Raw genomic sequence first — 25,724 nt, 5'->3', positions numbered from 1 at the left:
TGGCGCCACACACAAACCAAGCATGGATAAAGGGTATGGATAGATGAATGGAAATACACACCTCTTTAAAACGCATATTAAATTGGCATCACCACACCTTCCACCATTTATAGTGCTTCTGATTAACACCAAATAAAGTTGAGATGTTCTAGTCCACTTTTGTTTACATTTTATTTATTTTTTTTTTTTTGTTGTTGCTTTTTTTTATAGCACAAGCCCAGCTTTAAATGGCGGGACGTGTGTAGTCACTCCAATTCCCCATTACATAGTTTGAATATGTTTAAGTCAAACACAGCCAAATCCCCAGTTATTACAGTGTGCACACATTTTTGCAGGTATTTATTTTTACATCCACTAGATTGAGTGACTGAGTGGTGACGAGTTCAGAGTGTAGTCCACCTTTCACCCGAAGTCTGCTGGGATAGGTTCCAGCGGCCTGCGACCCTAACCAGGACAAGTAGTGTTGAAAATGGATGGATGGATGGATGGATGGAGTGGTATGTCTTATACGTCACAATAATGGTGATATAATTGAAGGCTTCATGTACAAAACGAAGTAAATCCAAGGGGGTAGCCTATTTCAGCACTCATGGAAGATGAGTCATGGAATAATGTATGATATTTTCTGAAAAATCAAACTTTAATAGTGCAATCAATTTTCCAACAAATGAATCATCTTTCAGTGCAAAATCTGCTAAATCCTATCTTTGTCTTTTGACAAAAACCACTAAATCCCAGTTTTCTGCCAAACAGCAACTTGTCGAAATAAAATAAAAATGGTGCTGTTGCATCAAGTTATCGTAAACAGTCTACCGAGCACATGAATTATATATTTCAAGACATTGAAATAAGGTGTAACATATCCGATAGAACTTTAAAGTTCAGCAAAATAAACAAACCTAATAATCACAAAAAATGATGTCCATTTTGAGTTTGTCAATTGTCCATTGTGTTCTGACAAGTTGTGCAAGTTCGAGATATCGGTATGGTTTTGCTCATTAAACATCCATCCATCCATCCATTTTCTGATCTGGTAATTCTCACAAGGGCTGCAGGAGTGCTGGAACCTACCCCTGCTGTCATCGAGCAGGAAACGGGGTACACCCAGAACTAGTTGCCAGCCAATCGCAGGGCACAGAGATAGACAACAGTCACTCTCAAAATCACACTTTGGGGGAATTTAGGGTTTCCAATTGATGGATGTTTTTGGAATGTGGGAGGAAACTGGTGTGCCTGGAGAAACCCCACGCAGGCATGGGGAGAACATGCAAACTCCACACAGGCGGGGGCTGGGATTTGAACCACGGTCCTCAGAACTATGAGGCCAACGCTCTGACCAGTTCCTCCACTGTGCCGTCCTCATTAAACATTCTCTGCATTTTTTGCAACGTTCAACGCCGATGGGAGATATTTCCAAGCAGGAAATGTAAAAGATTTGATGTGAGTTCTCACACCCTCCTTTCTCTCTTGTTCTGTGTTCTGTGGAAATCATCACTCACATCACGATTTCAAAATATGTGCCTTTCATAATAAGAGCATACAGTAATCCCTTCTCTACTTCGCACTTCACCTATTGCTCCTTCAGTGCATCGCGTTGAGATGTCACGCGTTTGCTTTGTTTGTCACTTTCTGTACTGTAATGAAAATGTTATTGTTTTACTGTTATTGTTTAACTAGACACTTGTACTGTTTTATTTTTTGTCTCAAGTAGGCAAAGTATAAAAACTGTATTGTTGATTAAATATTCTGGTAAACCCCCCCCTCCAATCACACACCCCCAACACACACACACACACACACACACACACACACACACACACACCGGCAGCCCCTCCAGCACAGGTGATGAATGGTAACTATACACTAATATAAGACAGTAAATGTTTTATAATTTATACTTTAAAAAAATTATAATACTGTATATATAAAATTTAACTAAATACCTCTTTTTGTCTCAAATATGCAAAGCACAAAAACTGCTTACATATTTACATATTTGTTAGAGTTATCGTTAATATATTTATTATGGACTTGCAACAAAGTCAAAGTATCATCCTTGCCTCGAAGAGTCTTGTTCACAGGATGAGCTCCTACACACAAATGCAACAGTATCTTCCTTCGAAGTGGCCAAGGACAACTCCATCATAACAAAAGAATGTGCCACATCATCACCAAAACTGTACCTTTGTTCATTTCATCTGCTCACCCCTTGTTTTGACCTTGTGTGTTTTCTAATTTAAAAAAAAAAAAAAGACAACGTGAGAGGCTGGTTCAGAACGTCTTTGGAGACTGTAACTAGCCTGTCTCTCACGTCCTCCTGATCAGAAGAAAGACGACTTCTTGTCCGCTATTTGTGCAACTATTCCACCAAGTTAGGTGATAAACCTGACAATATTTTAAACATTCTGGTACTCACATAAACATACATCCCCCACTACGTCGCGTTTTTTTCACTTTTCGTAGGTGATTCCGGTCCCAATTAACCGCGAAAAATGAAGGACTCGTACTGCAGTGATATTGGCAATAAGAAATCATTTACTGAATAATAATTGAATGGTTGAAAGAGCTCACAAGAAAAACTATACTGACAGAAAATGCGGAACATTGCCTGGCAAACTGGAACCTGGGTCTTGTCTTCCTTTAGCACACTGTGCTTGATCGTGAGATCCCTCTCTCATTTGCATGGGTCTGCAACTTCTGCCCGACAACACCTGACTTATTTTGTTGAGATTCAATAAAATTCTCGTATGCTGTGCCACTTTATCTTTTGTTGAATAAAGCTGGTGCTTTTCGGTCAAGCTTTTGCCTGCACACGATGCATTGCTGTGTTGACAAGCGATCCTCTGAGTTTTATCATCCTCACTATATCGAGCTTGTTTATGCTTAAAACAGGTTGAATTCTCCAGCTGCCGACATCTGTGTGACTCCACGTAAACACTTTTCATATTCACGGTTGAGATTCCTTGTTCATTTTCCTCATTCATAATGAGCTAAAATAAATGTGAAGAACATTGCTGAATAAAGATTGTATTTTACATTTACATTTATTATTTTAGTTCAAGTGACGTTGGGAAATATCTACATTTGCATGTTCATTTTATTTTATTGCTCCGACACAAAAAACGTTTTTCAACAATTATTCAATATTTAATGTCATCTTTTCACTGAATACTTTACTTTTCCTCAAATAATTATTTAGATGACTACCTTTAACTTGAGTCATAGTTGTATAGTAACAGTACTCTTATTCGTGGATCATTTTTTGATTCTCTACCCACCTCTGGGTACAATTAATTGTACCTTTTTGGAGTAATTTGTCTTCTGTTGTTCTCCAGCAGCAAGAATTCTCTCCCATAGTTTCAGAGGGATAGCAGAGACATGGTGAGAGCAGGTGATGGCTGAACTATGGAGTGGAACCAGGTAAGGTGTCTGAATGACTGGCCATCCCTCTGCCCTCAGGTCAATCACTACCAACTCTTCTTCAACCAAGACCACTAACGCACTTGGACCCCCTGGGCAAGTTACATGGCAAGTGTTGATGGGAATTAAATGCAATTAGTTTGGATGCATAAGAAATACCCATACAAATTTATAGTTGACAAAGTTCAAGTCTGTGTCATGATCATCTTTGAAATCTTCAAATAAGATAAAATTAGTTAACTGGGTATTTTGGATCCTACCTACCACTGTTAAGTTGTCCATCTTTGATAACGAAGAAGTCAATGATTCTTGAGGTGAAGTCCAAGGCCACGTGCGTTTTATTATGGATGACAGTAATGCAGTGCCTGTCGCCAAAGCTGGCCCTGGGCATGCCACCACTGAAGAGGAGGAATGGTGTCCTATAAACATGTTAACACAGAGGTCAATCAATCCATCCAGAAATCAATGACAACTTATTTAATAACTTAAGAGTTTTAAAGTAGTATATTATATATTATTATTATTATTATATTATAGTATATTAAATGTCCCAAGGACCCACAACAGTATTTCATGGGGGAATTAATATACTTTAATTCTGGAGCGATTGCACAGTGATCCGAATCTTATTTTTTCAAATAATTCTTGTAAATGCAAATGTAGCTGGATGAATCTGCAGGCTTAGCTTCTGATAAGCTGTAAACAAAGGTGTCGATGTGGTGGGGGCTTAGGGTATAAGTGTGTTCAGCAATGGGCATTCACCACGATCTGTGCACAAAATAGTAAATTGGCCGTACAACACTGTCCCCATCTGTATTTATCTCAGGATCATCCAATTCTGTAACATTCTGCCATGGTTCTTGGTGTGTGGTGGGACTAAGACACTTGCGAATGGTTGAAATTGTGAAAAATATGTATGTCCGATTGAAGTAAACAGTTCAAAACCTCAGTTTCTTTGTATCCGCCTGCCTGCTTGACAAAAAACACATTCAACGCATATAATCCATCAGTAAACAAAACTAACCATTTAAAACAAAATGAGCAGGTAATAAGTATTAGTAAATTAAAACTCAACATAACTTACCCCTCCTTTGTATGTAGCTGAATTATTTTAGAAATTGCTTTGCATGGGAAATGTCCTGGGAGAAAGAGAGAAGAAAAGTCATTCTCCCCCTTCCGTGTTCTTGTCCAACAGTTTAGGAAATTGGGCAAGCAGCATCCTTACCATAAGGAATATCTGATTTCTCCACGTCATTTCCATTCTCCTCCCCAAAGGTCCAACGACAATAGCTTCCATCACTGTGAGAACTAAGAATGTAACCCCTATCCTCTGTCCACCACACACTTTCCAGTTGCTGTGGTTAAGTGGCCATTTGGAAAAAAAAAAAAATCAGGATTATTGCACTGACCTGGGAATTTTGTTGATTTCCATGTCCTACCTGAGTAGCCAGAAAATGCTGGATAGCACACCGTTTCTCAAGATCCCAGATGATAATAAGACCTCGTCCATAACCAATAGCAACATGATTTGGGTTAGCCGGGTTCTCCTGTAGGGCTTCAACATGTTCTAAATTTCTATGCCCTAAATTATCATCTGGTACGCTGAAAGAAATGAAGATGTGTCTCTTTAAACAAATAAGGCAACCCTACATCCAACACCACCATGCCATGATAATAATCCTCTTTTGATTGACATTGTCAGGAATGTTACATTATATTAAATACATAAGTGTTTTTAATGCCAGAACACCAGCACCAGGTGATACACAAGGATATTTGGAGTGAGTTAAATAAAGCATTTTATTTACAAGCTTTAAAAGTGGTTGTTGGCAATAGCCCTTCATGGCGGTTCATGGATTCTCGACTGTTCCCAGAGTCAAATTTAAAAAAACATGGCTTTTTGTTATCAGGAGGTGAAACACATGGGGTTAGGGTTAAAAAATTCAAATTAATTCAAGTTAAAAATGTGCCCATATCACACACAGCACGACTTCACAAATGATGTAACATGCAAACTTAAGTATAATTAGCTGAATTTATCTTTTATGCCTCTGCGTGTCAGCACGCTGTGCACTGAACCATCTGATGTAAATATCAGCCCCTGTGAACAAGAATCTGTTCAGTCCCATAGGTGCCAGAACACCCGCAACGCTAGTGAGCATAAGTGGCACAGAGAATCAATGGATGGCTAAATATAGTAAGATGGCTGAAAATTTCTTCCACTGGTGTGCTAAATTCTACATCCTGGTTCTTCTATTCTTGTTCAGGGGTTGCACATTGTATCTTGCCAGTCTTCTCTGTACAATCGGTGTACATGCATTCAATACTTACTAATTAAAACCCTGATGATTTTCTGGTGACTTCAAGTAGTGAAGCATTTTTATCCATAAGTGTCACCAAATAGATTAGAAAATGTACCAAAGCCCATATTTTCTTGATGCTTGTGCACCTTAAACATTCCAACAGCTTGTATTTTGTTCTTAAAAGAAGATTCTCCTCTTTGTTATAGGAACATGAAAACATATTATAGTATATAAAATACGCATCTTAAACAAGATGACACATCCTCATTTTTCCCACTAAATATATTTCCAAAGGTCCTATTGACATGAAAACTTAAAAAATGAAGATGTGTTATATACTTATTTCAGCCGCCGTAAATTGATCTCTTTGGGAGAAGCCAGCAACCACATAAAAGCAATGGTGTATTTTATTTAACTTGCTGCAAGTGAAAAGTTGAAAGACAGTGGTCCACAAGGGCATATAGTACAATGTAGTTTACCAAAGTCCTTGCTCTAATGTCTGTCATAAAGGGATGCTTGGAAAATTGCCAAGAACCTATGAATGATATTAAACAGAAAGGAGTTAATTTTGGCTTGAAGAAGCCATTTTGGCAAAGTTCTAGGGTTCATACTTTGACATAGTTTATAATAATTCTAATAATAATTTTTTTAACCCATTAAAACCCATTTGTGAGACATCATGATTTTCACGACTTATATCCTTCAGTATATCAAAATATTTAAGTGTTTTAATCTAAAGTCATAATTTGGTATCAGGAGATGATAACTCATTGGTCAAAGTTAGCACGGAGTTATTTCCCTTTCCTGACCCAACATGGCTGCCTCAAGTTATCATATAACTTAACCATAAATGAAAAAGAAATGTTATTTCCTTGATTGTGGTCTGTTAGGAGACTTTTATCTCAATAAGGAAAAAAATTGTCACCCTGCCCATGAATGGGTTAAAGTGTGAATGCTTTTAAATCCAGGTTGAAAACTTTTTTCTCATGCTTTTTAGAATATATCCACTTCTTGATCATATTACTTGCACTGTATGCGGTTGTCTTTTTTTTTAAATATTATTTCCCATTTTTATTGTTTTTATCTCATTTTAAATGTTTTATCTCTTTGTTTTCAAATGCCTTTAATCATGTAAAGCAGTGAGTTACCTCGTGTATGAAATATACACACAAATAAATTTGCCTTGCTTTGAAGTCCAGTCTGAACCTGGTATCCTTGACTGCTTGCGGTTTTATTTTTTTCTTATCATAACATGTCCTCTACAAGTGTACAGGTGTATCTTGAGATTTACCATCATTATAATTTTAAAGGTGGAATTTTTCCAACCATGTGTTTTCCCACCTGTTTGCAACTTCAGCAAGACTGATGTTCCTTTCTTCAAGCTCTCTGAAGCCAGGGACCTGAACAATAAAGACGTGCCCCCCCTCAGTTCCCAGCAGCAACAACTCCCCAGAAGAGTGGGCCAAGACTGCTGTCACTCTCGTCACACTTGGTGGGGCACTATAGAAAGAAGGTAATGGGAGAGATTCAATAAAGGTAATGTGCAAGGTTTTCACAAGCTGATGGAAAGTGTCCCAAAGTGGGCTTTTTGACTTCCAAATTGTTTAAACATATAGTGGAACCTCAATAAAATATAAGCCAATATAACGGTATCGGGTAGAATTGTTTCTATTTGTCACTTAAACTGCCGTTGACAATATCAGTTCTAGAATTGGGCACTGCTGTTTACTGACGCTGTGGGGCAATGTAGGCCGAGAATGGGACCAACGTATATCTGGGTCACATGCCAAACAAATATGAGCTTGCATCTAAGATGACAAGCTGTGGCGACCCCTAATGGGACAAGCCAAAAGAAACTTATTATACAGAAAAAAAAAGGGATGCATTTCCAAATTGCTTGCCTCCCGTCCTTACGTGGTCGCCATGGTGAATGTGGGGTAGTGATGTGATGACCATGTCATGATTAATATAGTATTTATTGTACATAGACTTGCAGCAAGACAGAGGAAAAAGCAGCATGGAGGTGGTGTTAATTCTGAGGAATATAAAGTATTAAGTGTCTAGAGTCCACAATGTGCTTATTGTTAGCAGAAACTTTTTTGCGTTGTACTGTATATTTTGCATTATATAAGATAAATATGTGGTGTATTTTTGCATCATATAAGATAAAACCGTTTGAGGAGTATCAAAGTCTGAGCTAAGAAAACAAGATGGACAAACTCCTTGAGTAAGTCCACTTCAAAGGAATTCTATGGCCATTTGGTATTTTGACAGTAAGCCACTTCATGGATTACCACTTGGGGTTATCACCAGGGGTTCTGGTTCCAAATCTGAGTTCATTTGTTTATCACACCCAAGTATACAAGGGCACAGACATCCAGGTGCCAGGAAGGGGTAAAGCTCCCCGGCTGGACAGGGGAGGGTGGAACCTCCGTCCACGCCCAGGAAGGCAGGGGGCATGATTGAAGAAACGGACAAAGAAGAGGGGGGACTTACTCTTCTGGAGGGTTAAACGACGGTAACAGAAGACCGGACGGATTGCTCCTAGCTGTGGCACCTCTTAATAAAGCAATTAGCACAAACTCCAGTCTCTGAGAGTGCTTCCTCCAATTGTGACCTGGACTCAATACACTTCATGGTCAAACAGTTTGCCTTTGTCAATGGACCTGGAACCCGGAAGGACAATAATTCCTCACGGGTTATGAAAGTGATTCTACTATTATGGGTACTGTACATCAACAGTGTCACCATGACAAAGCACAGCGTGGAGCCGTGAACAAAAAGGATAATGTGAAACTTTCAAACAATCTGAAGCTTTTATATGTATATACATATGGCATTTGAGGGCACAAAAAAAACCTACAGACAAAGAATTGTGTACTGTACAGTGATATAGGTGGATGTAAAAAGACAATTGGTGACTGTTTTATCAGATGAGCCCCCGCCCCTATTAGTCAGTTCTATAGAAGACACTGTATACTCTATCCACATATAAATGTGAATACAATGTTTAAAAAGCATTTGACTTCGTATTTATTTTTTGGTATGTTGGTCACAAATATTTCCAGTCATGAAAAAGTAAAAAAAAAAAAAGAAAACACAAAATGCTGTTTTAAATTATTATTATTAATGGGGGGAGGGGGGAGGGGCGGGTTCAAAGCTACATAGGCCTGTGTGAAAAACTGATGGCTCCCTAGAGTGTAGCGATGTCAAACTCATTCTAGCTCAAGGGCCACATGGAGGAAAATCTATTACCCAAGAGGGCTGGACCGGTAAATCATGGCCTATAAATACCAAGTTATCTACTTTATAACTTAAAAACAAAAATTTCATGATTGTTTTCTTTGTTTTAACACAGTCAAAAATAGACCAGGCCCAAAATCACCATTATGAAACATTACATTTCTTTTAATCTTTGGAAAAAGAACAGAGTGCAAGTATATCATGGAATACAGAACTATATCAGGGTGTCATTTCGTATGGAGAATTATATATAAAAATAACATAATCCTGTTGCCTAAACAAGTGTACTTTTTACCGTCATAATACTGAATAACTTTGTTGCGCCCTAGCAGCTGTTTGTTTGCACAAGTTAGCCCATCCATAAAAATATTTAGGTTTCTGGTAACCCGACCAACCGTAAATATTCAAAAGCAAATACAAATGCCGAAGTCGGCAATTTTTTTTTTTTTTTTTTTTTTTACACGAAGGGGACGTAAGTCTGGACAAGGGAAATATGTTTGTGTGTGTGTCAACAATAACAACCGCTTATTTTAAATGGTGAATACATCGTGAACAATAAGTTGAGAAAGGTGAGCCCTTCTTTAACACTCCAGGATGCATTCAAACAAATTGCCCCTGCAGAATTTGGAGATGACATGCTGACTGAGATAAAAGCACTGCGACTGGGGCAAATGCACTTTTTCTTTCGGCTTGTCCCGTTAGGGGTCGCCACAGGGTGTTATCTTTTCCCATCTAAGCCAATCTCGTGCATCTTCCTCTCGAACACCCACTCTCCTCATGTCTTCCCTCACAACATCCATCAACCTTTTCTTTGGTCTTCCTCTCGCTTTTTTGCCTAGCAGCTCCATCCTCAGCACCCTTCTACCAATATACTCACTCTCTTGCCTCTAAACATGTCCAAACCATCTAAGTCTGCTCTCTCTAACGCTGTCTCCGAAACATCCAACTTTGGCAGTCCCTCTAATGAGCTCATTTCTAATCCTATCCAACCTGCTCACTCCAAGCGAGAACCTGAACATCTTCATTTCTGCTACCTCTAGTTCTGCTGCCTGTTGTTTCTTCGGAGCCACCGTCTCTAATCCGAACATCATAGCCAGCCTCACCACTGTTCTATAAACTTTGCCCTTCATCCTTGCGGAGACTCTTCTATCACATAGAACACCAGAAACCTTCCGCCCACTGTTCCACCCCGCTTGGACCAATTTCTTCACTTCCTTACCACACTCTCCATTGCTCTGTATTGTTGACCCCATGTATTTGAAGGTGTGAAAGTGTCCTTCCAATCTGCCGTACAAGTTCGATTCATCGGCTAGTTTTTTTAATGTTCTCAACTAGGGGGGAGGTCGCTTTAAATTGGTAAGTAATTGTAATGCATACCAGACTGATTTAGAGCTGTTAGTGGTGATTTATGAAGAATGCAGCCCTATGGGGGCACAAACCAATGTAATCTGTAGGCTGGTCCCAAGCCCGGATAAATACAGAGGGTTGGGTCAGGAAGGGCATCCGGCGTAAAAACTGTGCCAAACAAATATGAGCGTTCATCGAAAGAATCCCATACCGGATCGGTCGTGGCCCGGGTTAACAACGCCCGCCCCCGGCACTGCTAACCTGCAGGGCGTCGGTGGAAATTCAGCTACTGTGGGTCGAAGACAAAGAAGAGGGGGAAACCGGATCCATCGTCAGAAGAAAAAGAGGAATGCACGGAGCCTACAACTGAGTGTAGGGACTTTGAATGTTGGGACTATGACAGGAAAAGCTCAGCAGTTGGTTGACATGATTAGGAGAAAGGTTGATATTCTGTGCATCCAAGAGAGCAGGTGGAAAGGAAGTTAGGCGAGAAGTTTAGGAACAGGGTTTAAATTATTCTACCACGGAGTAGATGGGAAGAGAAATGGAGTAGGGGTTATTTTAAAGGAAGAGCTGGCTAAGAATGTCTTGGAGGTGAAAAGAGTATCAGATCGAGTGATGAGACTAAAATTTGAAATTAAGGGTGTTATGTATAATGTGGTTAGCGGCTATGCCCCACAGGTAGGATGTGACCTAGAGTTGAAAGCGAAATTCTGGAAGGAACTAGATGAAGTAGTTCTGAGCATCACAGACAGCGAGAGAGTTGTGACTGGTGCAGATTGTAATGGACATATTGGTAAAGGAAACAGGGGCGATGAAGAAGTGATGGGTAAGTACGGCACTCAGGAAAGGAACTTTGGGGGACAGATGGTGGTGGACTTTGCAAAAAGGATGGAGATGGCTGTAGTGAACACCTATTTCCAGAAGAGGGAGGAACGTACAGTGACCTACAAGAGCGGAGGTAGAAGCACGCAGGTGGATTATATTTTGTGCAGACGATGTAATCTGAAGGAGGTTACTGACTGTAAAGTAGTGGTAGGGGAGAGTGTAGCTCGACAGCATAGGATGGTAGTGTGTAGGATGACTCTGGTGGTGGGTCGGAAGATTAAGAAGACAAAGGTAGAGCAGAGAACCATGTGGCGGAAGCTGAGAAAGGAAGAATGTTGCGCGGCCTTTCGGAAAGAGGTAAGACAGGCTCTCGATGGAAAGCAGAAGCTCCCAGAAGACTGGACAACGACAGCCAAGGTAATCAGAGAGACAGGCAGGAGAGTACTTGGTGTGTCTTTTGGTAGGAAAGGGGAGACGGAGAATTGGTGGTGGAACCCCAAAATACAAGGAGTCATACAAGGAAAGAGATTAGCGAAGAAGAAGTGGGATAGTGAGAGGACTGAGGAGAGGCGAAAGGAGTATATCGGGATGCGACGTAGGGAAAAGTTAGAGGTGGCAAAGGCTAAACAAAAGGCATATGAAGACATGTACACCAGGTTGGACACGAAAGAAGGAGAAAAGGATCTCTACAGGTTGGCCAGACAGAGGGATAGAGATGGGAAGGATGTGCAGCAGGTAAGGGTGATTAAGGATAGAGATGGAAATGTGTTGACTGGTGCCGGTAGTGTGCTAAATAGATGGAAAGAATACTTTGAGAAGTTGATGAATGAAAAAATGAGAGAGAAGGAAGAGTTGAAGAGGCAAGTGTGAAGGACCAGGAAGTGGCAATGATTACCAAGGGGGAAGTCAGAAAGGCACTACAAAGGATGAAAAATGGAAAGGCAGTTGGTCCTGATGACATACCGGTAGAGGTATGGAAGCAATTTGGAGAGATGGCTGTGGAGTTTTGGACCAACTTATTCAACAGAATACTAGCGGGCGAAAAGATGCCTGAAGAATGGAGGAAAAGTGTTCTAGTTCCCATTTTTAAGAACAAATGGGATGTTCAGAGCTGTGGGAACTATAGAGGAATAAAGTTGATGAGCCACACAATGAAGTTATGGGAAAGAGTAGTGGAGGCTAGACTCAGGACAGAAGCAAGTATCTGCGAGCAACAGTATGGTTTCATACCTAGAAAGAGTACCACAGATGCATTATTTGCCTTGAGGATGCTAGTGGAAAAGTACAGAGAAGTTCAGAAGGAGGTACATTGTGTCTTTGTGGATCTCGAGAAGGCCTATGACAGAGTACCAAGAGAGGAACTGTGGTACTGCATGCGCAAGTCTGGTGTGGCGGAGAAATATGTTAGAATAGTACAGGACATGTATGATGGCAGCAGAAACAATGGTGAGGTGTGCCTTAGGTGTGACAGAGGAATTTAAGGTGGAGGTGGGACTGGATCAGGGATCAGCTCTGAGCCCCTTCCTGTTTGCAATGGTAATGGATAGGCTGACAGATGAGGTTAGACTGGAATCCCCTTGGACCATGATGTTCGGAGATGATATTGTGATATGCAGTGAAAGCAGGGAGCATGCAGAGGAACAATTAGAATGATGGAGACATGCACTGGAAAGGAGAGGAATGAAGATTAGCCAAAGTAAAACAGAATATATGTGCGTGAATGAGAAAAGTGGAGGGGGAAGAGTGAGGCTACAGGGAGAGAGATAGCGAGGGTGGACGACTTCAAATATTTAGGGTCAACAATCCAGAGCAATGGTGAGTGTGGTAAGGAAGTGAAGAAACGGGTCCAAGCAGGTTGGAACAGCTGGCCAAAGATGTCTGGTGTGATATGTGACAGAAGAGTCTATGCTAGGATGAAGGGCAAAGTTTACAAAACAGTGGTGAGGCCGGCTATGATGTAGGGATGAGAGACGGGGGCACTGAAGAAACAACAGGAAGCAGAACTGGAGGTGGCAGAAATGAAGATGTTGAGGTTCTCGCTCGGAGTGACCAGGTTGGATAGGATTAGAAATGAGCTCATTAGAGGGACAGCCAAAGTTGGATGTTTTGGAGACAAGATTCGAGAGACAGACTTCGATGGTTTGGAGATGTTCAGAGGCGAGAGAGTGAATATATTCTTAGAAAGATGCGAGGATGGAGCTCCCAGGCAAAAGAGCAAGAGGAAGACCAAAGAGAAGGTTTATGGATGTGGTGAAGGAAAACATGAGGGCAGTTGGGGTTCGAGAGGAAGATGCAGGAGATAGGCTAAAATGGCAAAAGATGACACGCTGTGGCGACCCCTAACGGGACAAACCGAAAGGAAAAGAAGAAGATTCGAGAGAGCAGACTTAGGATGGTTTGGACATGTTCAGAGGCAAGAGAGTGAGGATCAGGTGAGGAACTGGACAAAGCATGGCCAAAAGACCCCCGTGATGGTATAAAGAAATATATTCAAGTTTCCCTTGCCCGGACACGGGTCACTGGCCTTTGGAGACAGGAATGAAGGTGGGGGTCGAAGGGAAGCACCTGGTAGCCAGGCCTGTACCCATGGGGCTTGGCCGTGTGTAGTCCAAAAGGGTAACATGGGTCCCCCTTCTCATGGGCTCAAAATGTGTGAGAGGGGGCGGGTGCAATGTCAGCTGGGCGGTAACCAAAAGGAGGGACCTTTGCGATCCGATCCCCTGCTAAGGAATCTAGCTCTAGGGATAAGGAATATCACCTTTCTGGCAGGGAAGGAGCCCAAGCTAGTGTGTAAGATCAAGAAGCTCCGACTATATATAGTCGGACTCGCCTCCACACAAATTGGTCTCCGGTACCAGTCCTCGAGAGGGGTTTGACTCTGTTCCACTCTGGAGTTACCCAGCACCGAGCAGGTGTGGGTATACTTACTGCCTCCCGGCTCAGCGCCTGTACATTGGGGTTCACCCGGGTAGATGAGAGGGTAGCCTCCCTCCACCTTCGGGTTAGGGGACGGATCCTGAGTACCCACCCTTTTTGCAGCTGTTAGAGGGAGTGCGGGAGACCAATCCCCCAGGGGACTCTATCATTCTGCTGTGGGACTTCAATCCCCAGGTGGGCAATGAAAGTGAGACCTTGAGTCCAAGCGGGCGATGTTCCGTGCCTCGATTGCTGAGGTGGCCAACCGGAGCTGTGGCCTTAGGATGGTCATGGCAGCAACCCCCGAACACGTTGATGGACACCAACAATGAGGGATGCAGTCTACCTGAAGAAGGAGACCTATCGGGCATTTTTGCCTAGTGGGACTCCTGAAGCAGCTGATAGGTACCAGCTGGCATGGCGGAATGCAGCTTTGGTGGTCCCTGAGGCAAAAACCCAAGTCTGGGGGGAGTTCAGTGAGGCAATTGAGAAAGACTTCAAGGTAGCTTTGAGGAAATTCTGGTCCACCGTCTGGCGTTTCAGGAGGGAGAAGCAATGCACAGTCAACACTGTGAATCAGGATTCGTACACTTCCAGAGAATCAACATTCCTTGAATTTCCAGCTACTCAATACAAAATTCCATGACAAATATTGGACTGACTGGTTGTGGGAGACAGCAATATTTCAGCTATATGATCATGTGTTGCCACTTAAATAATAAGTGCCAAAGTTTAACAATGTAGTAGGTGCATCGTAATGACTGTGAAATTTATGTTTATTAAAAATACAAACTATAATTACAAGTGTATAAAAGTATTGTTGATAAGAAGCTCATTGGCTTTCAGCAGGGACATGGGCATGTTTTTACAAATCCATTCGCCTTTGAATTTGCTTATCCTATCACTACAACATGGTAGTAAAGCACGCTCATAAGTGGTTTCTTATCTGCTGTGTGTCATCCATTGAAGTTACATCTCATTCAAAGATTCATATTACATCATTTACATTCCCATAAGATTTTTAAGAACAATTTTGTGTTTTGCAAACTTACAATGAAAATGTCAACACAACAATCCATTGCTAACCAAACCAAGCCAACTATGAACTGTAAATTTGAAATGTCACATCCATCTTTGTCTCATTTTTTTTTAACCCACAATGATATCCCCGTCTGTTTTTCTTGGTGTAAAACTAAATTATTGCTTGCAGAATACCTTTAGCAATGCATGTTGAAGGCTGAATGACACTACCAACCAGTTTTAAGGTTAATGTAATGAGGTCTCCTATATTTAAATACAGAATTAGCTTTTTGTGCACTGTATTGTCTATTCTTTCATCCTCTATCAGGCTGTGCCAAGGTGTAATTATAACATTATATACCATCTCATCCTGTACTCTATACTTTGGCTTCAGATCAGACCTTTTTTACTCAAAAAAGAGAAAATCTCACCCAGTCCCACCACTTTTTCTTCTATTATTCACATACCCCGACATTCATTAATGCAACAGCATTTTTTTTTTTTTTAACCATTATTGTCAAGAGTAAACACAAGCAACATGTCTAACGGTGTTTGTACCCCTTTTAAGAGCCGAAGGGGGGGGCCGAGTCAGGTAAAATATCGGGAGACTGTGTGCTCTTTTGAAGAAGGGGGGACCAGAGGGTGTGTTCCAACAACAGGGGGATTACCGTCTGCAGCCTCCCAGGTAAGGTCTATTCAGGGGTGCTGGAGACGAGTGTCCGTCGGGAAATCAAATCTCAGATTTAGGAGGTGCAATGTGGTTTTCGTACTGGCTGTGGAACAGTGGACAAGCTCTACACCCTCGGCAGGATCCTCGAGGGTGCATAGGAGTTCGTCCAACCAATCTACATCCCTTTTGTGGACTTGAATGAGGCATTCCAAAGTATCCCTTGGGGAGTCCTGTGGGAATTCTTCGGGAGTATCAGGTACCGAAGCCCCTGATACGGGCTGTTGGGTCAATGTACGACTCGGGTCATAGTGTGGTCTGCAGTTCCGGCAATAAGTCGGACTCCACCCAGCCTGCCCTTTGTTACCGATTTTGTCCACAACCTTTATGGACGGAATTTCTAAGACCATTGGAGACGTAGAGGGTGTCTGGTTTGGAGGCCTCATCATTGCATCTATGCTCTTTGCAGATGATGTGGTTCTGTTGGCTTCATTAAGCTGTGATCTCCAATGGCTACTAAAGCGGCTGGGAGGACAATTAGCACCCCCAAATGTAAGACCATGGTCCTCAGTCAGAAAAGGGCGGCGTTCTCTCGCCAGGTCGGGGATGAGATCCTGCTACAAGTGGAGGAGTTCACATATCTTGGGGTCTTGTTCACGAGTGAGGGAAGAATGGAGTGGGAGATCCAACAGGCAGAAAGGTCCAGTCTCTGCAATGATACAGACTTTGTATCAGTCCGTTGTGGTAAAGAGGGAGCTAAGTCGAAAGGCCAAGCTCTCAATTTACGGGTGGCTCTATCTTCCTACCCTAGCCTATGGTCCACGAGCTGTGGGTCGTGAGCGAAAGAACACGATCCCAGATACAAGCGGCCGAAATGATTTTCCTCCACAGGGTGTCCGGTCACTCCCTTAGAGATAGGGTGAGAAGCTCAGTCATCTGGGAAGGGCTCTGTGTCGAGCCAGTGTTCCTCCACATTGAGAGGAGCCAAAAGAGGGGGCTGGGGCATCTGATCCAGATGCCTCCCGGATGCCTCCCTGGGGAGGTGTTCCGGACATGTCCCTCTGGAAAGAGACCATGGGTACGAACCAGGACATGCTGGCGAAACTATGTTTCTCGACTGGCCTGGGAACGCCTCGGGATCCCTCCAGAAGAGCTGGATGAAGTGGCTGGGGAAGTCTTGGTATCCCTGCAAAAGCTACAGCCCCTTCTATCTGACCCAGAAAAATGGTAGAAGATGGAAGTAAGTAAGTGAAGCCAATAGAACCCCATCATCTGCAAATAAGACATGCAATAGTGTGGCCACCGAGAAATTATGTCCATAATAATTTCAAAACAGAATCAATGACAAAGGGGAGCATTGGCAGAATCCAACCCTCACCGTAAATGAGTTTAAATTACTTCCGGCAATGCGGCTCAAACCCTGACAGTGGTCGTGCAGTGACCGAACAGCTCGCATCAGGGGGTTTGGCACCCAATACTCCTGAAGCACCCCTTGCAGTACTCCCCAAGGGATACGGTCAAACGCCTTCTCCAATTCCCCAAAATTCGTAGACTGGTTGGCCGAACTCACATTAACCCTGTGGACACTGGCGAGGGCGTAGAGCTGGTGCACTGTTCTACGATCAGAACAAAGACCACATTCCTCCTCTTGAATCTGAGATTCAACTTCCAAAGGGACCCTCTTCTCCAGCACCCCTAAATAGACGTTACCCAGAAGGTTGAGGAGTGTGATAACACTGTAGTTGGAATATATCGTCCGGACAACCAGCCCAGTCTTGCAATCTAGAGGCACTGTCCCCAATGTCCAATGTTGCAGAGGTGTGTCAAACAGGACATCCCAACAACATCCAGAGCCTTTAAGTACTCCGAATGAATCTCATCTACCCCAGGGGGCTTGCCACCAAGGGGATTTTTAATCACTACAGTGACCTTAACCCCAGAGATAAGATAGATACATGAGATTTTGCCTCCTTATGGGAAAGCCAATCGGTGGAATTGAGATGTTCAAAGTATTCTCCCCATCCAAACTCCAGAGTCAAAGTCAGCAGTGCTCCATCCGCACTATACTGTACAAAGTATTGATTGTGCACTGCTACCACCTCCTGAGTCCCCAGATGGTGGATCAGAAATGCATCAAAGCCATTGGGACATCGTTCTACACGGACTCATCGAACTCCTCCCACTACCGAGTTTTTGCCTTAGCAACCACCAAAGATGCATTCCACCAGTTGCTACCCATCAGCTGCCTCAGGAGTCCCACAGGCCAAAAAGGCCAAATAGGAATCCTTTTTCAGCTTGACACCATTCCTCACTGCTGGTCTCAGACAGGTTTGGGGATTCCAGCCACAACATGCATCAACAACGTTATAGCCAAAGCTGTGGTCGACTTCGGCAATGGAGGTGCAGAACATCCTCCACTCAGACTCAATGTTCCCCCGCTCCATCGGAACTTGAGCAAAGTTCTTTTGGAGGTGGGAGTTTAAATTCCTTCTGACACAAGGATCTGCCAGCCATTTCAGACCCTCACAATATGTTTGGGCCTGCCACAACGGACCGTCACATTCCCCCACAATCGGAGCCAATTCACCACCAGGGGTTGATCAGTTGACAGCTCTACCCCTCTCTTCACGCGAGTGTAGAAGACCTGTGGCAGCAAATCCGATGAAACGACCACAAAGTCGATCATCAAACTCTAGTGTGTCACGGTGCCAAGTAAAGGTGTGGACACCCTTGAACATGGTGTTCATTGAGGACAATCCAAGATGAGCGTAGAAATTCAATAAAAGAACACTTTTATTTGTATGTATTTTATTTATACATTCTGATTGGGGGCCAGCATTCACATCCCCCCTGGTCTCACTGTCATTGCCCATGTGAGCGTGAAAGTCCCCCAGCAGAACGATGGAGTCCCCAGCAAGACAGGTCTTCAGCAATCCCTCCAAGGAGTCTTTAATGGGAAGGTATCTGACTGCTGTTTGATGCCGAGGCACAAACAAAAAAATGAAATGAAAACCAAAATAATTTTTCTTTTCTTTTTTTTTTTCTTTTTTTTTTTTTAAATGGGAATTGAGGGGTTCAAACTATTTTTTAAAATTCTGCCTTGAAAGACATTCATGCTCATTAAAGCCAAGTAGTCAAAAAATTATAGTCTCTGCACATAATTTTCTAATTTTACCCAGGTGGACCAGTGAGAGTGAAGCGTCCTATCTCTAGAAGTTCTGAAAGTCCTGTGTGGGCTCTCAAAGTCCACATGTGCAAACTGTTGTCATCCAGTAGAGTCACCAGTTCAACCTAAACACAATGCATTGTATAATTGTTCATTGAATTATCAAAAAAATACAACAATATCCCCATAAGAGTTTACAGTTATTATAAATATTATACTATATGCTTCATTCATTGATAATTGTTAACAAAAAAATATGCTGTGAAATTTCTGTACCTGGTGGGGGAGAAAGTGTATTTGTGAGACTGCGGCATTCTCATCATGGAGACCCATGAACTCCACACCTGGGGCCCCATATCTGCCCTTTGGTTATGATAACACTAGATTAAATTTAAATCACATCGTACAAATGCATTTTAGAGCATTCATTGTAATGCTGAACAAGATACAGAATGTTTAAAGCATCATCATCACGATCGGTCTGTGCACGATAATCACATTCCCAGAGCAGTGTTGTACCTGAACGAGTTCAATTACTCAACTGTAACATTCAAAGTAACCAGCAGAGATACCCGTTTGGACATGCTAATGATAAAGAACCGCATTTCCTATTTCACTCTTCATAATGAAACTACTACAGGCAGGCATGCTGCAGCTGCTTGAGTAAACGAAGCACATTCAGCGAAATTGTTCTTTTGTAACTGTAAAACTGCATTATAAGGAAAATTACTTGTATCAGAATGCTTTAGTTAAAACCCTGTATGATTACACCGCAATAATTTGGATTTTGGTTTGTAATATAAGAGTGGTAATACAAAAAAAGTCAGCCAGAGCTGCGAGGAGTGCAGTTAGCAATGCCCTTTTTCCCATCGCTCCTGTCAAACTCAAAGACGCGTCTTTGTATGCACATTAAGAACAAAAGTCTTGTTTAAATTCCTAATTTTATGACACATAATTCAACCAAGTTTTTTCACTGTTTTTAAAGATTGTAGGGTAAATGCTAAAGATCGCTAGTAAAGTGGACTGAATGGGTAGCAACAATGGAGATTTGAAATGCCATCATTTTGAGGGTAATACCCAATCAGCAACATATTGAGGAAGAAAAAAGCTGTATTTCATTTTTGGACCAGTGAACTTCATTAAATAATTGTTAATGATGAACTATGACCCAGATTAGCTCATTTTTGGAACAATTAACTCATCTTTCAACTGGTTCACATGGGAAAATTAACTTTTCCAACATTAATACCGCAGATCACAATATATAGCACAGGTTAGAAAAAAAAGCAATTTTTCCAATATTGTGCAGCCCTCATTCTGAGGCACGGCAGCATAAACAATTATTCACTGCCAGCCCTCCTAGTAAAAATGAACACTTGACTTCTGAAGCCAAAAAGGTAATCCTCAAACTGTTGGAATTTTCATGGGATGCTGAAGCATTTATAGTGCTGTGAAAAAGTATTCGCCACCATCTTGATTTTCTTTTTCTTATGGTGGAGTCTTGAACATTGACCTTAACTGAGACCAACAAGAACTGCTGGTCTTTATATATTATTTGAAGTGGTTTTGTGACTTCCTGGATGAGTCGTCGTCACACTCTTGGGAGTAATATTAGTTGGTCGTCCACTCCTGGGAAGAGTTGCCACTGTTCGCAGTTTTCTTCATTTGGGGATAATGGCTCTGACATTGGTTTGCAAGAGCTCCAAAGCCTTGGAAATGGCATTGACTTCTTTAACTGTAAATGCCAATAAATACAACTTACCAATATGACTTATTTACCTTGGACAGCGATGTCACTAACTATACTTTCATTATAGATTAATTACACTGTACTGTAGGGATCATTTCTATATTTCTTGACTAAAGAAAAATGTTTCAGAAGTGTTTGGTCTCACTGCTAATCTCCCCTTTGTGGAACTAATACAGTGAAGAAACCTTATTATATTGACCAACATTATGTGGGGAAAATAACCAATGAAAATCAGAAATGACAAGTTAAAATTACTAAAGCAACTGAGAGACACTGCCAAGGTATACACTATTAGAACTTTTAAGATGTATTAGAAACAATAATAACAAGGATACAATTTGATGGCTCCAGAACAGGTACCTATGGCCAGCAACTGTAGAGTTGGACTGTAGCCCAGGGCACTGGGCTGGTGAGGGAACCCATGCTCCACAGTCTAGTGAAAGAAAAAGAAAAAAAAAAGAATAGACAAAAAGGGGAAGACAAGGTTCACAGTGACAGTGAAAAGTATCCCTAGAAAATATGAACATAAATGATGACAGAATGGGCAATGCTTGATAATTCTGGAATCTTCCTGAATGTCTGCTAATAAATATGGTGTAAAATCATCTTGGAAATATGCAAACTCTTTGGCAGTGTGACTGAATTCTTGAGGTCGAGGATTATTGCTGGCTTGCTTATACTTCCTCCTAGTCTTAGTTGTCCATGTTCAACAATGGTTCCATTGTTAGATTAAGCTGATCCTTTTGACTTGCTTCTCATTTTCCCACAGTGGAAGTTCCCGTGACATGAAAAGTCTTTGCTCAAATAAAATTACTGATCTGTCTTATGTCTTCCATGAACATGCTATCTCGCTTGAAAATCCACTCCATGAGGAGTAATAATTTGCTGGTTGGATCTTTATCTCTAATATTTACACTGTTAATAGATGCTTCACTTTTTACTTAGAAATCATCGGGAGGATTCTGTCCAAAGTTTTGTGGGATTTTTTCCGTTTCTGGTTTATTGAAATATGTATACAGTCACATTTGACGAGCGCGCCATCGCGCTCGCAAATCTGCACAGTCGAGCACGAAAAATCACGCACGTAGAATTTGTTACGAGTAGAAAAAATAGATATTGAAAGACATTGCTTATTTTGTGTAGTCTTTACATCAATTTATGTGTTTATTTCATAAACGTTAACTAAATAAGCCTGCTCCTAAACAATCAGTATTCACCTGGAACCAGATAATGCAAGTTAACCGTACGGAGCATGTTCGGAAGTTAAAGGGCCCTCGGCATGTGCGAACACATACCAAGTCTGGCGGGTAAAGTTAAAAAATGGCAAAAAAAATTGGCAAACGTGTAAATAGGCTGTTTGCATACGATTCTGTACTGTTATAGACTTTTATGGATATCACAAGAATTCGTATTTGATTCCTGGCTTTAGCGTGACGAAAATTTGTCGGAAGCTATACCGGAAGTTGAGCAAATAATTATTTACATCGAAGACAACTGCATTCGGGTTCAGCTTTCTTGTCATCAGTTCATGCTACGGAAAAGACTTTGGGATTATCTTCTGGAAAACAAAGGATTGCCGTGGTATAAGTGTAACTTGTCAGCTGCCAACTTTGACGGATGTCCACGCGAGAAAGACGCCCAACACAACTTTGTTTGCTGTCGGGAGAGTAAAAGAGTAAATCTACTCCCCGTGCACAGCTGAGGCAAAAGATCCGCCAGGAATGTTTTGCAAAATTCAAGTGGCTCAAATTGAGGGACTCAATGGTGTATTGACAGTGGAAGAAAAATATGTTCTGATGTGGTGAAAATCATCAGTGGCACCGAAGTTGAATGACATTGTGAAGCATCAGCAGTCAGCTGATCACAAGTTTTCTGCAACCACAAAGACGTAGTTGTCGTCGAATGTGACTTCAGCAGGCAAAACATTGTAAAGACGTCCTTAAGGAACTGTCTCAAAACAGAAAGTGGAAATGAATTGTTAATCGCTAAAATTGAAGGCCCTGAAGAAGAATTGTTTTATGTTGATCAAAGTTTCTGTAAATGGGTGAGCAGTAAAAAGAGAAGAATCTTTATGGCAGGAATCATGCAAAAATTTAGTGTTGAACAGTGATGTTATTTTCTACAGTCAGGAGTATAGACGAGGATTGAGAAACTTATTTTTATGACATCTCTGTCATTCTTAATGATTATTAGATTCAGTTACTGATAAAAAAAAATGTAATTCCTCGTACCAAATTTACATCTGAAAGTTATTTGTATGCATGTAACCTGAAGAACAAGAAAGTATATTGGTCATGTTAGTAGACTGCAGTTTGACCGGAATGTGTTTGGGTAGTTTTTGGCTATGATTACAGAAAAGTGGCTAATAAAAATTTATTTTGACTAAAGCCATTGGTAATGATTCGAGATGAGAGTGGACTTATGTGAAAATTCCTGAAAATACAAAAGTGAGCACTAGGAGGGTCCGGGGGGATGCCCTCTCCAGGAATTTTTTGAAAAAAAAATGGATGGCTGTGGTGCATTCTGGCGATATCTGGGAACAAAATTCAGACACAAATTGAAAGTAAGTCCTGACCCGAAAAAAAAATTGGGCGGAAGTTCCCCAAGGGCCAAGCCCAGATTTTTTTGGCTCCTATCCCCGTACCACTGGATAGCACAAAATCACATTTGTCATTAAAATATGCTTAAAATATGACGGATTATCTCAAGACAAATAAATGAAGTCAACTATTCAGCAAAAAGACATCTAAATTTGACCTATTCCCCACATTTTACATATAATAGTATATAGTTTACACGAAAACATATCCTAGAATTTCTACACCATACAGCAAAACATGTTAAAGAAGTTGATCTGTAGTAATTACTATTAATGTTTAAGTCTCAAACTTGTTACGTCGCATTGTTCTGATACATTTGACCACATTTCTCACTATCTTAGATATAGATCTAGTAATACAAATAGTATAATGAGTTGCCTTTAATATATATATATACATATACACACAGACATTTGAAAAATGTACGGGTGTGGTCAGTCATGCTCACAGATAAAGTTGCGGGTGTGATGAGGTGTGGCCTTAAAATAACTTACTGGATTAATATAACAACTGTAAATTAAAAATAAAATAAAAAGATAACTAAAGTAGAAAACTACAATTTCAAACTCGGAAATTATAATTTCCAATTTCAACTGATATTAGTAGAATACGATATAAAACGGTATTTAAAATTTTTCATCAAAAATTCTTGATCTGACAAACTATCTGAAGAAAAGTTAACTGCACTGGACTGTCAAGGAATAAACACGAACGGTCTGTACTCGCAATGTTTTGAAAATGCTGAAAGTTTAGTTCAACATAATCGCCGTTCTTCTTCTAACAAACATTCCTGTCGGCAATCGTGACGTATTGTTGTGGGGGGGGCACGCCCCACGGGACTGCCGTAAATAGGAGGCCAGCTCGCTCGAATGCGCCTTTATGTGCATGCGCTCGATGTATTGGCCAGACCTGAATCAAGCGAAGAGGTGGATGATAGTCAAACGTTGTTTTTTTTTTTTTTCCAGTGTACGCCGTCACACTGCCTCGCGATCGACGCAATGAGCACCCTTGGTGTAACTGAATTTCCTTTGACAGGGCTCATAATGTTGATGACTTTTGACGTAAATGCGCTCGCATTACGTGAAGCATTTCTGAACATGCGCTTTCGTACATGCGCCGTACATGCTCTCAGTATGGTTAACTTGGATTTCCTGTTTCCGGGTGAATACCGGTTGTTTTGGAGCAACCTTGTTTAGTTAACGTTTATCAAATAAACAGGTAAATTAATGTCAAGACCACACAAAATAAGTGACGTCTTGAAAGAATGCGAGGGGAAGGGCGTTATTGTTACTAGTGTTAGTGCCTCAACATTTCTACGCTCGTGAAAGCAAAACAACGAACTCGAACGCATGTTCATTCAATGTTCTCAACTGATATCTGGATTAATTTTTGGCGATTTTTCCTCAATTTTCCGGAGCAATTTTCATGAAAATTAAAAAAATCAGGAATTCCGGGAAAATCCGAAGGACTTTCATCACTGTAATGATGAAAAAGGCTAGCCAGGGCCCTCAGTTATCCCAAAATCACATGTTCAGAGCTTCTTCACGTGCGGCGAGCACATTTACGTTGAAAGTCATCAACATCATGAGCCATGTCAAAGGGAATTCAGTTAAACTGAAAACATTTCTGGGATATAACACAAGTAATGTTTCAGTGTCTAACTATAAGTCTGAGATTGTGATTTAAATTCTAACGTTAGTCTGAACGTATATCTAAATGCAAACGGTCAGAAAAAAAACCCCAAAGCATGATGCTACCACCACCATGCTTCACAGTAAGGATGGTGCTCTCGGGATGGAACTCATTGTTCGTCTTCCCCCAAACACGGTTACTGGAATTATGACCAAAAAGTCCCATTTTGGTCTCATCTGACCACAAAACCTTCTCCCATGACTACTCTGTATCATCTAAATGGTCTTTGGCAAACTTAAGACGGGCCTTGACATGTGCTGGTTTAAGCAGGCAAACCTTCCCGTGCCATGCATGATTTCAAACCCTGACGTTTTAGTGTATTACCAACAGTCATCTTGGAAACGGTGGTCCCAGCTTTTTTCAGATCATTGACCAAGTCCTGTCGTGTAATCCTGGGCTGATTCCTCACCTTTCTAATGATCGTTGAGATCCCACGAGGTGATATCTTGCATGGGGCTCCACTTCAATTGAGATTAACCGTCATGTTTAGCTTCTTCCATTTTCTAATGATTCCTCCAACAGTGGACCTTTTTTCACTAATCTGCTTGGCAATTTCTCCATAGCCCTTTCCAGCCGTGTGGAGTTGTACAATTTTGTCTCTGGTGTCTTTGGACAGCTTTTTGGTCTTGGCCATGTTACAATTTTAAGTCTTACTGATTGTATGGGGCGGGGGACAGGTGTCTTTATGCAGTCAACTACCTCACACAGGTGCAACTGATTCAGGATAATACGTGGAGTGGAGGTGGACTTTTAAAGGTGGACTAACAGGTCT

At 41.4% G+C, this 25,724-nt stretch overlaps 1 protein-coding gene across 9 annotated transcripts in view; it reads right to left on the bottom strand.

Moving 5' to 3' along the window:
• llgl2 (LLGL scribble cell polarity complex component 2) overlaps positions 1-25,724 on the bottom strand; it is a 154,655-nt gene that overhangs the window by 109,283 nt on the left and 19,648 nt on the right. For 7 of the 9 annotated variants that reach the window (XM_061810185.1, XM_061810184.1, XM_061810186.1 and 4 more), the window contains exons 3-11: positions 20,996-21,093; positions 19,187-19,268; positions 18,920-19,035; positions 7,065-7,223; positions 4,860-5,022; positions 4,646-4,775; positions 4,505-4,559; positions 3,685-3,839; positions 3,301-3,512 (exon numbers count right to left, since the gene is read on the bottom strand). In XM_061810185.1, the coding sequence (XP_061666169.1) occupies positions 3,301-3,512; positions 3,685-3,839; positions 4,505-4,559; positions 4,646-4,775; positions 4,860-5,022; positions 7,065-7,223; positions 18,920-19,035; positions 19,187-19,268; positions 20,996-21,093 (1,170 nt within the window). Of the gene's footprint in view, positions 1,480-3,300; positions 3,513-3,684; positions 3,840-4,504; positions 4,560-4,645; positions 4,776-4,859; positions 5,023-7,064; positions 7,224-18,919; positions 19,036-19,186; positions 20,646-20,995; positions 21,094-25,724 lie in introns of those variants that run through there. The other 2 variants (XM_061810191.1, XM_061810187.1) reach the window with 2 other exon arrangements.

Source organism: Syngnathoides biaculeatus, chromosome 22 (genome assembly GCF_019802595.1).
Source record: "Syngnathoides biaculeatus isolate LvHL_M chromosome 22, ASM1980259v1, whole genome shotgun sequence".
Classification (NCBI taxonomy): domain Eukaryota; kingdom Metazoa; phylum Chordata; class Actinopteri; order Syngnathiformes; family Syngnathidae; genus Syngnathoides; species Syngnathoides biaculeatus.
This window is presented reverse-complemented; position numbering and strand designations above follow the sequence as displayed.